The sequence below is a fragment of the Peromyscus californicus genome, unplaced genomic scaffold, assembly GCF_007827085.1.
Source record: "Peromyscus californicus insignis strain IS unplaced genomic scaffold, ASM782708v3 Scaffold_20__1_contigs__length_68692818, whole genome shotgun sequence".
Taxonomy (NCBI): domain Eukaryota; kingdom Metazoa; phylum Chordata; class Mammalia; order Rodentia; family Cricetidae; genus Peromyscus; species Peromyscus californicus.
This window is the reverse complement of record NW_026294503.1, coordinates 65,176,902-65,189,875: the sequence shown is the minus strand read 5'-3', so window position 1 is coordinate 65,189,875 and position 12,974 is coordinate 65,176,902. Positions and strand designations below refer to the sequence as shown.

The 12,974-nt window shown below is 48.8% G+C and overlaps 1 protein-coding gene across 2 annotated transcripts in view; it reads left to right on the top strand.

The window, feature by feature from the left end:
• Slc11a2 (solute carrier family 11 member 2) overlaps nucleotides 1-12,974 on the top strand; it is a 33,755-nt gene that overhangs the window by 15,521 nt on the left and 5,260 nt on the right. For both annotated transcript variants that reach the window (XM_052748963.1, XM_052748964.1), the window contains exons 6-16: nucleotides 1,197-1,303; nucleotides 1,748-1,818; nucleotides 1,922-1,989; nucleotides 3,727-3,882; nucleotides 4,433-4,591; nucleotides 5,733-5,819; nucleotides 6,607-6,726; nucleotides 6,862-7,011; nucleotides 8,213-8,286; nucleotides 9,853-10,006; nucleotides 10,967-11,020. In XM_052748963.1, coding sequence (XP_052604923.1) covers nucleotides 1,197-1,303; nucleotides 1,748-1,818; nucleotides 1,922-1,989; nucleotides 3,727-3,882; nucleotides 4,433-4,591; nucleotides 5,733-5,819; nucleotides 6,607-6,726; nucleotides 6,862-7,011; nucleotides 8,213-8,286; nucleotides 9,853-10,006; nucleotides 10,967-11,020 — 1,200 coding nt within the window. The remainder of the gene's footprint in view (nucleotides 1-1,196; nucleotides 1,304-1,747; nucleotides 1,819-1,921; nucleotides 1,990-3,726; nucleotides 3,883-4,432; nucleotides 4,592-5,732; nucleotides 5,820-6,606; nucleotides 6,727-6,861; nucleotides 7,012-8,212; nucleotides 8,287-9,852; nucleotides 10,007-10,966; nucleotides 11,021-12,974) is intronic.

Here is a 12,974-nt window from a genome sequence, read left to right as displayed (position 1 = left end):
GTTTTTCTTTTCTATTCTCCTAGGCTGGTTGGTCAGTTCTCTCTCTGTCTCTCTGTCTCTCTCTCTGTCTCTCTCTCTGTCTGTCTGTCTCTCTCTCTCTCTCTCTCTCTCTCTCTCTCTCTCTCTCTCTTCCCCTTCCCTCTCCCTCCTAGGATGTTCTTGAACTCTTGGTCATCCTGCTGGAGTTCCTGAGTACAGGTGTTGTAGGCATGTGCCACCACGTGTGGTAAATAGAAGTGATTTTTCCAACTTCTGAGAAAGTGTTGCTGTTTTATAATTCCCTTAGTGTCTTTCTTTTGTGCACATTAATACCTGTTTGTGACAGAAGCTTTTTGGATAGTGAGTGTCCGGAGGCAGTAAGCCAGCATGAACTACGTTTGTTTTCTACTCCTCTGTTGGTCTAGATTTAGTTTCCTGGTTTACTATATTCTGTCTGTGCTCAGCTAGTTTACCGTGAACACTTTTTAAAAAGAGAGGTTTATTTTTAGTTTTTAAAATCATGTGTCTGTGTTTGGATATGTGCATGTGAGTGCTTCGGGCCCCGGAACTGGACTTGCAGGAGCTGTGAGCCACCTGACAGGGGTGCTGGGAGTTGAGGTCCAGTCTTGTGTCTTCTGCAAGAGCAGTGTGTGCTTTTAGTCCTGAGCCCTCTTTCTAGCCCCTTGCCCCAAACACTTTTGCGTACATTTTTTTTCTTGTTTGCATATTATTATCTGGCTATCCTCAAACTCACTCTGTAGACCAGGCTGGCCTTGAACTCACAGAGATCCGCCTGTCTCTGCCTCCCGAGTGCTGGGATTAAAGGCGTGCGCCATCGCCTCCTGGCTGATAGAAGTTTTCTTAATTGCTCATTTCTTGTTCTCTCTTGACTCCCGTTTTGACCATATTTGTATATTTATTTTCCCCTGAAACTTTTTGGTTGTTTTTAGGCAAGAGCGTAAGTGGAAAGTAATGACTAGGAATCCCATTCTTCTCAAGGATTGAGGAGGACAAAGTGAGCTGGGCTGCCACCTCACCTTGGTTCACAGTCTCCCACAGGAAGCTCACTTTCCTACGCTGTCTGGGGCTGAGTTCTGGTGTTTCTCTCGAGTCTGGGGACTTATGTAAGGCTGTCTTGGTCTGTGCCAAAATCAGAATTCCAAACGAAGGAGGCAGTTCTTCCAGATGAATGATAAGAACCACTGTTTGCTTTGTAGGTCCCACGGATCATCTTGTGGCTGATGGTGGAGTTGGCTATCATCGGTTCTGATATGCAGGAAGTCATTGGCTCCGCCATCGCCATCAATCTCCTCTCTGTAGGAAGGTGGGGACTTCCTCTAGAACACAGCAGTATTGAGCTGGATTCAAAGACAGGGTGAACATGAAAAGCAGCTCGTTTTCAACAGTCAAGATTCAGCCTATCCCGAGCCGCTGCTGCTTCCCCGGCAGACACAGTCTCTGTGTCTTCCAGGCCCATGATGTGCACACTTGTATTTCAGTGGACAGTCACTCCTTTGTAAGGGGAGGCTGCTTATCTCACTGCACCCGACCCATGCTTTTCGGTGCTGTGTCCTACCATGTGATGCAGTAAGCTCCAGGGAGAGTGTCAGTGGATGGCCTTTAATTGAGCTGTTTCCCGGCCACCCGTGGCGTGGCTTCCCGCCACTGTTGCTCCAGACCCTAGCTTTCCTGGGTTTTTCTGTGTTGGACCAGATGTGAAGAAAGTGTCTTCATAGTCTTTAATTTCTGTTTCTTATCTCTAACCTAGGGTTCCCCTGTGGGGTGGAGTTCTCATCACCATCGCAGATACTTTTGTATTTCTCTTTTTGGACAAATATGGTAAGGACAGTGGGACTGACGGTGGATCAGAGCCACTGGCTTCAGGCACGTGGCTGTGGGCAAGTCTGTCTGTCTCTGGGCTCACTGCTGCGTTTCCCCTTAGGCTTGCGGAAGCTGGAAGCATTTTTTGGGTTTCTCATCACTATTATGGCCCTCACATTTGGATATGAGGCAAGTGCTACAGGCTGTTGGTTAACTATTTAAAACAGTTTCATTGTTTCGTTTGTAATCTTTTATTATAAAAAGCAACAGTAATTCCAGAATTGTCTGATTGTATTGAATCCACAAAAAGCCAGTGTCCTTCTGGGCTGCTTTTGAAGGAATGTAGTCTATGGCAAGGATTCAGGTGCAGGAAGGCCTATAGAGATATTCTGTGGGGCCAAAAATGACTAGACCTTTCAGAGCCAACATTTTTGTCCCACATTTCCCCTGACAGCAGAGCGGCTTTGGAGTGGGACAGACAGGAGGGTTACTGGCGACTGCTAACTCAAAGCAGTTCTGTTTGTGCTCATCAGAGCTGACATCCATTAACTACAGCTGTATTCAACCAGCTGATGGTGCTTTTTTTTTTTGAGCTGAGGATCGAACCCAGGGCTTTGCTAGGCAAGGCTCTACCACTGAGCTAAATCCCCAACCTGAGATTTTCTTTTTTTTTTTCCTCGAGACAGGTTCTCTCTGTAGCTTTGGAGCCTGTCCTGGAACTCGCTTTGTAGACCAGGCTGGCCTTGAACTCACAGAGATCCGCCTGGCTCTTGATGGTGCTTTTAAACATTCGTGGTAGTGCAGGCCTGTAATACTAGCTACTAAATAGAGGCAGGCCAGTCTCTGTGAGTTTGAACCCAGCTTGATCTACCCAGAGAGTTCCAGGCCAGCCAAGGCTAAGGAGTGAGACAAAAACTGTTGATGAGTAATAGGTGATTGATTATTTTCCTGGCTTGTGCCTTGCCCATCGCTGGGGATCAGTACCATTATTTGCACCTTTTAGTTAATGTCCAGTTGTTATAAACTGGTTTCTACTTACAGACCTGCCTAAACACTAAAAAGAGATCTAGTCTATGAGCAGATTTTTCAGGCTGTCCCGAGGCTTGCAGGAGAAATCCTGAGCCAGGAGGAAGTCTGGGTGAGCGGTGCTAAGGAATGGCCCACTCCTTGCACACGGGTGGCAAGCAGAGGTGGTTCTTAGATGAGCAGGTGGCCAGCAGCGTGAGGAGCGTGGGCTCAAGGACTGAACTGTTCTCAGAAGTGTATCAGGAGTCACAGTGATGCAGATAACAGCAGGCCCTTTAGTGGGTGTGTCTCCTCAGAGCACCGTGTTCTCTGCACATCTGTAGTGTACATTTTCAGTACAGTGTCCGGTAGTCAGAATATACAGTCCTGAATCCTCTGGCTCCTGGCAACAAGCCCTGGTATTAGTTATCTTTGGTAACTGTAACCAAAGTACTGGAGGAGAGTGACAGGAGGGTGAGGGCTACTTAGCTCGGGGTTCAGCTCGGTCTGGTCCGCAGTTCCTTGGGCAGAGTACCCTGGCAGCAGGAGTTGTGATGTGGGAGACTACCTCAGTGCAGACAGAAGCACAGAGGTACAGGACATGGCTAGGGCCAGGAGGACTTGTCCCCATTGGTCTGCTGCTTCCAGGGAGGCTCCACCTGCCAGAGTTCCCACCACACCCCCAACAGTACAGCCAGAATGGGGCGTGGGTCTAGTCCTGAGCCTGTGGCAAACAGCTTACATTCAGACCACAGCAGCCCTTTGTTCCCACTGGCTAAACTCAGGCCTTCCGCGTACTAGGCGAGTGCTTGTTGATGATTCCATGTTCCTGTTCCAGGCAGTTGTTAGAGGGTGTTGGAGTGAAGGAGCCAGTGTCTTCACTGGTGCAGTAGGGGCTAATAGATGTTATGTTGTGTGTAGTATGTTACAGTGAAGCCCAGCCAGAGCCAAGTGCTCAGGGGCATGTTCGTGCCATCCTGTTCAGGCTGCAGCACTCCACAGATTGAGCAGGCTGTGGGCATCGTGGGAGCTGTCATCATGCCACACAACATGTACCTGCATTCTGCCTTAGTCAAGGTGAGCGGTGCCCTTGTGTATTGTTTGTGGGAGTTTTTCCTCTGAGTATAGGGGTGCAGACTTAGTCTATGACTAGAGCTCTGCAGGAGCGCAGTATTTCTAAGGCTGCCTGGTCTGTATTTATCACCAAAGTGACCAGGAAAAGTCCCTCAGAATTCCAAGGCTGCCTGGTCTGTATTTATCACCAAAGTGACCAGGAAAAGTGACCCTCAAAATTCCAGGCTAGTGTTCTTCCTGAAAGGTCTGGAAGTCTTGAGGTCCGGAGGGAAGGAGGGCTTTACCGGTAAGTCAGGCGTTCCTTTGCTGAGATAGTTCAGACACTTGACAGTTAGCAGTAGCCTTAGGGCTGAGATTAGTCTGCGGGAGCTCTGGCTGCTGGCTCCCCCAAACGTGCAGTGTTGTCAAAGGCTGTGGAGTTCTAGCTTAGCTGAGACCTCATGTTTCAGCTGGTCAGTGGTTTGCCCTCTTAATCTTTAGCGGACTCCAAAGTTCTGAGTTGTCACAAAGAGGCTCTGCACCCGTGGAACGCTGACTGCTCCGTTATCTCTAGTCTAGACAGGTCAACCGGGCCAATAAGCGGGAAGTCCGAGAAGCCAACAAGTACTTCTTCATTGAGTCCTGCATTGCGCTCTTTGTCTCCTTCATCATCAATGTCTTCGTCGTCTCCGTCTTTGCTGAAGCATTTTTTGGGAAAACCAATGAGCAGGTGGTGAGTAAGCCAGGTGAACTGCACACCGGGACGGGACAGAAAAGAGCAGTGACCTGGAACCCAGGGAAATAGGTCTGAGGCCTGGGTGTCCCTACTCCCCCAGTCTCTACACCCCAGCCAGTCTATGGTGTGGGGCTGAGGAAGCCTGTTGCCGCCCCTTCAGGGGTGAGCTGGGAAGAGGTGGTCTTGGACTCACAGTGGCCACATGCTGTCATAGCAGCGGCATCTTGGCTATCTAGCTGTTGTTATTTCTGTTTCCTTTTTACTAACCAGCAGACTGCGTGTCTGCTAGACTTGATGGCTGTGCTGAGAACAGGTTAGGAGGAGGAGTCAGCAGAGAGGAAGGACTCTGACAGGGCGAGACTTGGCTCATTTTGAATTCTGTCCCATTTTGTTTGGTTGGTTTTTTTCTTTGGGGTGTTTTGTTTATCATGGAATGCTTTAAGATGCCAGGGTTGAACCCAGGATCTTATGCATGATCACGGAGCTGCTGGCCCGCATTCCTATCTAGTTTTGATCATTTGTGTCCACGGGACGTCTTGACCCCAGTTCTGCTGTGATCGAGGCCTCTGATTGCTTATGTCCTCTCACGTTTGAAGCCTCTGTTCTGTTCTGTTTTGTTTTGGGTTTTGGTTTTGAAAAAGGGTCTCATTGGAGGCTTGAAACTCACTCTGTAGACCAGGCTGGTTTGGAATTCACAGAAATCCTCCTGCCTCTGCATCCCAAGCACTGGGATTAAAGGCGTGCATCACCAAACCCGGCATTTCCTTTAGCTTTTTTGGACAAGTTCTCTCTGTGCAGCCCAGTCTGGCCTCAAGTTTGGGGTTCTTGTAGCTCAGCTCCCTGCAGGCCTGCCTCGGTGGAAGTCTCTTAGAGTCTCTGTCTCCTTATTTGCACTTCCAGTGAGTCCTCCGGCGTTTGCTCTTGCCGTGCAGACTGTCTCAGCTAACGTTTTGATGCTGGAGGGATGAGAGGCCTGAGGGAGGGCTGCAGGTAGAGGAGCGCCAGCTGCCACCCACGTGGCGGCCCTGGAGGGCTTCCTCCGCTTCTCTCATGCAGAGGAATTGGGTGAGACAAATAGGGGGTTCTTGTCTGGTTCTCCTTTCTAAAGCAGTTGTTCTTAAACTGCCTTGGTCTTCAGGTTAACGTCTGTAGAAACAGCAGCAGCCCCCATACTGACCTCTTTCCTAATGACAACTCAACTCTGGCTGTGGACATCTACAAAGGGGTGAGTGAGCACACGGGGTGTTCGCAGATCCTCTGGCCTTGGTGAGTTCATTTCAGCTGAGCGCAACTCCTCTGAGGGCCTTGGATTTCTGAGGCCCATATGCCAGGGACACATGTGGGGTTCTGGGGGGACAGAAGATGGTCTGATGGGCTGCACAGGTACACATTTGGGGTTCTGTGGTAGTGGAGGGGTGGAAAATGGTCTGATGGGCTGCACAGGTACACATTTGGGGTTCTGTGGTAGTGGAGGGGTGGAAGATGGTCTGATGGGCTGCACAGGTACACATTTGGGGTTCTGTGGTAGTGGGGGGGTGGGAGATGGGCTGATGGCTGCACAGCAGCATCTCCTAGACTCATGAGGGCACTGAAGTTCTGGGGCTTTGACCACAATGACAGAGATGAATTAGTGAGATGTGCTTTCCTCGGCCCTCTTGGGCCCTTCATGCTGGTTCTGTTGTGACCCCCAAGAAAAATATGCACTACACTGAGTTCCCCCCACGGTTCATTGTCTGCTCCCCTTCCTCCGTTTCTCAAGAAAAGTGAATTAAGGAGCATGCTTTGGGAAGGGTAGGGTTCTGCCTCCTTAGAGTTTAAGGTGGGGGTTAGAGATGAGGGAGCACAGAGGAGGGATGCAGGGGCGTCCAGCGAGTGAGATCCAGAGCTGAGTCTCACTTCTGTGCAGTGCCCAGCACAGTACTTGGTGTGTTTCACGAGGAGAGGGAGGTACTGCAGAGGGCTGCTTTCTGGGGGTTATCTAAGCACTGACAAGCCCCGCTCTCCCCGTCCAGGGTGTTGTGCTTGGATGTTACTTCGGGCCTGCAGCACTCTACATCTGGGCAGTGGGGATCCTGGCTGCAGGGCAGAGCTCCACCATGACAGGAACCTATTCCGGCCAGTTTGTCATGGAGGTATGTGCTGGGGTTGACTACGGGGATGGCACAGCCCCTGAGTGTCTAACTCGGTGCATCTGCAGCTTCCCCGACTTCCCCAGCAATTCCCTCTCCTGTCACACGCCCTCATCCAGCCCCCGCGCTTTCTCCCAGGGATTCCTGAATCTCAGATGGTCACGCTTTGCCCGAGTGATTCTGACGCGCTCTATTGCCATCATCCCCACGCTGCTTGTTGCTGTCTTCCAAGATGTAGAGCATCTGACGGGGATGAATGACTTCCTGAATGTTCTGCAGAGCTTACAGGTGAGCAGGGAGCTGGGGAAGGAAGCCCAGGCTGCACTTAACCAGCCTTAAGTCTTGCCTGGGGCACCAGGCCTCCTGCGGGAGGCTGGTACTAGGGGTGAGTGAGACGGGGAGAGGAATGGAAGTTCATTACATGGAAATTATGAGCTCTGCTTAACATAGAAAACACAAATTAGAGGCCCCCCAGATGACTCAGTAGATAAAGTGCTCGCTGTGCGGTGTGCAAGTGTAAAGACCTAAATTGGATCCCCTGCAGACCGTGGAAGGGAAGAACTGTCTCCAAGAGTTGTCCTCTGATCTCATAGTCACCCTAGCACAGACATGTCTGTCTGTCTGCCTGTCTCTCCTCTCTCTCTCCTAGTCTCTGTTTCTCTCTCACACACAGATAAGTAAGTAACTTTGTGATACATAAAAATCCACAACATTGTAGCTCATTAATGCAGCAAGGGTAAATCATTAAATGAATTCTCAGAATGTCACCAACTCTAGGGGGACAAGTCACATCCAATACGTTGTTTATTTATAAGATTATGTATTTCAGTGTTTTGCCTTTGTGTTTGTATGAGCACTATGTGTGTGTGCCTGGAACCTGAAGAGTTCAGAAGATGGCGTCAGAGTCCCCTGGAACTAGAGTTACATATAGTTGTCAGCTGCCATGTGGGTGCTGGGAATTGAACCTGGGTCCTATGCAAGAACAGCAAACCAAGTGTTCTTAACCACTGAGCCATCTCTCCAGCCCCCAGTGTGTTGTCTTTTTGTGTTTAAACAAAGGTACTTAGGATCATGATTAGTGCTGGATTAAAAATAGTGTTTGGCCAGAGGCAAGGTGTTAGAACAACTGTTACCCACGGTGCAGGGGAGATGGGATTTATGATTCCTCTTTGTGAGCCATGCTGGTGTCTGTGGTGCTACAGTAACCACATGGACTCTAGGAAGCGGGAGCCTCAGTTAAAGAATACGTTCCACGATTGGTGTGGAGGGAGAGAGCGTGCCAAAGCCAGGCCAGTGCCAATAAGCAGCACTCCTCCAAAGTGTCGGCTTGGTTTCTGCCCTGACTTCCCTTGGTGACAGTGTGACCTGGAAGTATAAGCCAGATACCCTCCAAACCCCTCCCCGAGTTGCTTTAATCATAGTGTTTATGACAGCTTCAGAGGTGAGCTCCAGAGATAAAACCCACATAACTCCATCTCTTTTTTTCCAGCTTCCCTTTGCTCTCATTCCCATCCTCACATTGACAAGCCTGCGGCCTGTGATGCATGAGTTTTCCAATGGAATGTGAGTAACTTGTCATCATTCTCCAGAAGGACACGGGAGGGGGGTTACCCAGCAGGCCAGTCAGAAATGTCTTCTCTAGGAGAGCTGTGTGTTTCCAGAGCAATTTCTAGCTGCTGCTGCTTTGGCTTGTAAAGAAACTGGTAAGCATGAGTTATAAGAAAGGAGGAGAGACACTGTAGACCTTCAAGCTCTCGCTCTAGACCCTCAGCCACTGAGGTTTGCATGCTGTGTTATATTTCCCAAGAGAGGCACACGCTGATAACACCTTCTGTGCACACCTTGAAGGGATCTGTGGGTGTGCTCTAGTTTCCTTTCTGCTGCTCTGACGGACACTGTGCCCACGAGCATCCAAGGGGCCGAGAGGTTTACCATTCTGGGAGAAGTCAAGGCAGGCTCAGACAGCTAGTCACGTCCCAGCCACTGAACTCAGACAGCTAGTCACGTCCCAGCTACTGTCAAGGGCAAAGGGAATCAACACATCCTTGCTTCCATGTTTGCCCTAAGCCAGCTTGCTTCTTTGTGTACTGTTCAGGACGCACTGGCTGGGTAATGGTGCCGCCCTGAGTGGGCTGGTTGTTTCTACCTCATCCCCTGCAGATGAGCCCACAAGCCAGCCTGATGTAGATAATTTCCCATTAAGACTCCCTTCCCAAGTGGTTCTTGGCTGTGTCAAGTTGGCAATTAAAACTAATCAGTACAGGTGTTCATGTGACTTGTTAGGTTTCAGGGATCTCTAATTGTCACCTCTCTGAGGCAGTGGGACCTGGGAGGGTGGAGCTGATAAATGAGGCAGACTAAAGTCTCACACAATAGCCAACTTTATTTGGATCATCAGACAGTTTATATTCTGAGGGTTAAGATAGTCACACATGTAAAGTTCTCATGAGTTCAAGCTGTATACACAAGGACAAGCAGTGTGTGGCAAAAACATGTGTTTCCATAGAGGTATATAAAGGAGAGTTTAAACATTTAATTGAATAACAGCAGCCAGCAATAATGAGTAATTGGAAGTAAATTCGCTCCTATCCACTGCACCCGGGAGGAGCGTGAAAACATTCTCAGAACAGTGCCATGTTTTGGAGAAACTGGTTATAAGACTCTTGTCTTGTTTGCTTGAAGTTTTCTCGCAGCGCTCAGAGTTCTCCTCACACGACTCCATTCCTGGACCATGTTCTGATGTCTAATGAAATAACTCTGCATTTCCGGGACCTGCTTATCTCTTGGGTCTTAAATACTGGATTTTTGTTGTGCCAGAGAGATGGGTCAGTGGATAACATGCTTGCCACACAGGCCTGACAGTCTGAGCTCCATCCCTGGAACTCAGAAAGGATGAGGGGAAAAAGAACTCCACAGAAGTGGTCCTCTGACCTTCACATGCATGCTGTCCCTGTGCCCACACATGTACATGTCATGTGCACACATGATAATAGACAGTTAAATACTGGGTTCTGTTTATCACAGCCCTTCTCCTTCTGTTTATCGCTGATTTACCGCATGAGACACAGTTTTCTTTTCGGTCTGTGCCCAGTTGAACTATTGCCCACTCATGCACCCCTTCTTTCACAGAGGCTGGAGGATCGCTGGCGGAATCTTGGTCCTTCTCGTCTGCTCCATCAACATGTACTTTGTAGTGGTGTATGTCCAGGAACTAGGGCACGTGGCACTGTATGTGGTGGCTGCCGTGGTTAGCGTGGCTTATCTGTGCTTTGTGTTCTACTTGGTGAGTCCAGTGTGGAGGAGCAGGGCGCTGGCGTCGGGGATGGTGTAGGTAGGGCTAACTGTCCTTTAGAAATGAGTGGTCCCCAAGCAGCTTACCAGGGCAGTTCATACGGCAGTGTCAAACCAGCTCTTTCTGAAATTCTATTTATTTTTTTTGTGGTTTTGCTTTGGGAGATTAAACACAAGGCTCATATGCTGCCAAGCAAGTATTCGAATGTTGTGCTCTGTTCTCAACCAGATGCTTATATTTTTGAATCATCCAACTTATTTAAGGGTTTTTTTTTTGGGGGGGGGGGGCTTGTTTCTTGAGACAGGGTTTCTCTGTGTAGCCCTGGCTGTCCTGGAACTCACTCTGTAGACCAGGCTGACCTTGAACTCACAGAGATCCACCTCCCTCTGCCTCCTGAGTGCTGGGGTTAAAGGCCTGCACCACCATACCTGGCTTATTTTAGTTTTTAATGCCTAGTATTTTTCTATTTCTGTTGATTTATAAGGATCTAACATTTAATTCCTGAAGAGAATGTTACCATGCTTGAGAAACCAGATGGCTCAGTGGTTGCACAGCAAGCATGAGAGAAGGACCTGAGTTCAAATCCCCAGGCCCCATGTTCAAAGCTGGGCATGGTTGTGTGGGCCTGCAGCCCCAGCCCTGGAGGCAGGGAGGGCAGCAACAGGAGGTTGCTGACCCTGCTAGCCTAGCTACAGATCAGCAGGAGAGTTCCCACTAAGTGAAACAAGTCAGAATCACAAAGCACTAGGACAGAGAGAGCCCAGTTTTAAAAAGCCTTGGAGGTGAAACTCCAGGATATTTTGAAGCAGAAGAGGGCCTGAGAGCCTGACTTGGCCAGCCTTGGTGGAAAGAGTGGACAGAGCTGGATGTTAGGGGCGGGAAGCAGCTGTGTCCCTGCATAGCATGGATGTGCCATAAGGTGCTGAGTGACAGTCGTGTTTTCTCTTCCAGGGTTGGCAATGTTTGATTGCGTTGGGCCTATCTTTCCTGGACTGTGGGCACACGGTAAGCATCTCTAAGGCCCTGCTGAGCGAAGACACCAACGGCGGCAATACTAAGTAAACACTGGGTCAGTCTGTCTGTCTTTGCAGGGAGCCATCAGAGCCAGTGTGTTTCTATGGTTTACTGTGTGAACATAGCCACAAGTATGTGCTGTTGCACAGACTGCATTTAGGACTCAACTGTTAGTTGGGAAACACTTTGTTTTGTGTATGTTTTGAGGTCTTTGTTTTGTTTTTGTGAGATAGGATCTTGCTATGAAACGCTAGGTAGCCCAAAACTCACTATATAGCCCAGGCTGCCCTCAGACTTATGGCAATCCTGTCTCAACCTCTTGAGTGCTGGGGTTATTATAGGCATGCACTACCATGCCTGGCTTTTCCCATGTGTGCTTACAAGATGATTATTTCTGGCAGGGATGGATGTCACCCCGTAGCATTAGGCAGTCCCTGGAAAAAGTGACACTTGAGCCGTTTTAAACACTAAGTCCCTAAGTAGCTGTCCAAGGGCCAATAGTGCTCTATCATTTTGAGAGCAAATTCTCTACATGAATATTAACCAGACTCTGTTCTTAAAACTGTATGAATTAGGGATGTAGTAAACTGCAATTATGTTTTTCATTAGGTGAATTAAGGGTATAGTAGCTCTGGGCATGCAAATTTTATCAAAAGATAATGGATGTTCAAAGATGGAAAAAATGCGTTTATGCTCCCTTTCAAATTATTTTAATTATGAAAAACCCAACTAGAGTGATGCCATCCATTTGAACTACAAAATTAGAGACAGCTACCTTCTTTGAGTTCAGGATTTGTTTATTTATTTGTTTGTTTGTTTGCTTTCCAAGATGGGGTTTCTGTGTAGCCCTGGCTGGCCTTGAACTCAGAGATCTGCCTGCCTCTGCCTCCCAAGTGCTTGGACTAAAAGTGTGTGCCACCAGTGCCCCTATAAGTTCGTGATTTTTTATTTCTACTTTTAATTTCTCAGTGGAAACTAAGAAGGGTAGGAGGCATAAAAGGTGGACGTGGACAGATGGTCCACCTGCAGGGAGTTGCTCATCACCTCCAGGTTTTCCTTACCATGCAAGCTTAGCCCCGAGGTTATAGCTTTCATGTTACTCCCCAGGGTTCCTGATAAGTGTTTAATCGTGAGTACGCACTATCATCAAATCTTTGCCTTCCTGTTGTAAGAGGGAGGTGTTAGCAGAAGAGGGTAGCCTTCGTGAGCTGACGTTCCCATGAGACACGGGACTCGGAGAGCTAACTGCACTCTTCCCCAAGCCACCCTTCACCACATCATGTCTCGGACACACCAGTTTCGTGTCCAGGATGACTCACAAGGCACTCAGGAGCTCTGGACTAAGCTTTGCAAAGTCAGTAGGTGTCACTGTGGTTGTGAAGTTCCCTCCCTGCAAGATGGGACTGGTTCCCTCCGAGAGAAAATCTCAGAGACCAGACGGTGAAGCTCTGGAGCCTTCAGCACGGAACTGCTACTCTCATCTGAGGCTCTTGTGACCCTTACGCCGGAGCCGCCTCGGGAGTCTGTCAGACCCTATCTGCTGGGGTCGGGTGTGGTCATTGTCTTGGTGGCCGTGGGAATGAGAGTGGCTTTGAAGGACGTCCTCGTCTTTGAAGCCTTCCTTCTAGCGAGCTGGCTGACAGATGATGTTGGCTCGTCTGAGCCCGAGTGGCATTATTACTAGCATTTTACACACAGTCAAATCTCAACATGGACACATTCTTCATGAGGCATAAAAAAATTGGTAAATTGCTGTTTTACTCACCCTACCTTGGCCTTAGCCCCTCAACTAATACAAAATCACAGGTGACAGGTCCCTACAGCAGTGGTTCTCAACCTGTGGGTCAGGACCCCTTTGGCAAGCCTCTGTCTCCAAAAACATATTTGCATTACAATTCATAACAACAGTAAAGTGACAGTTATGAAGTAGCAATGACAATAATTT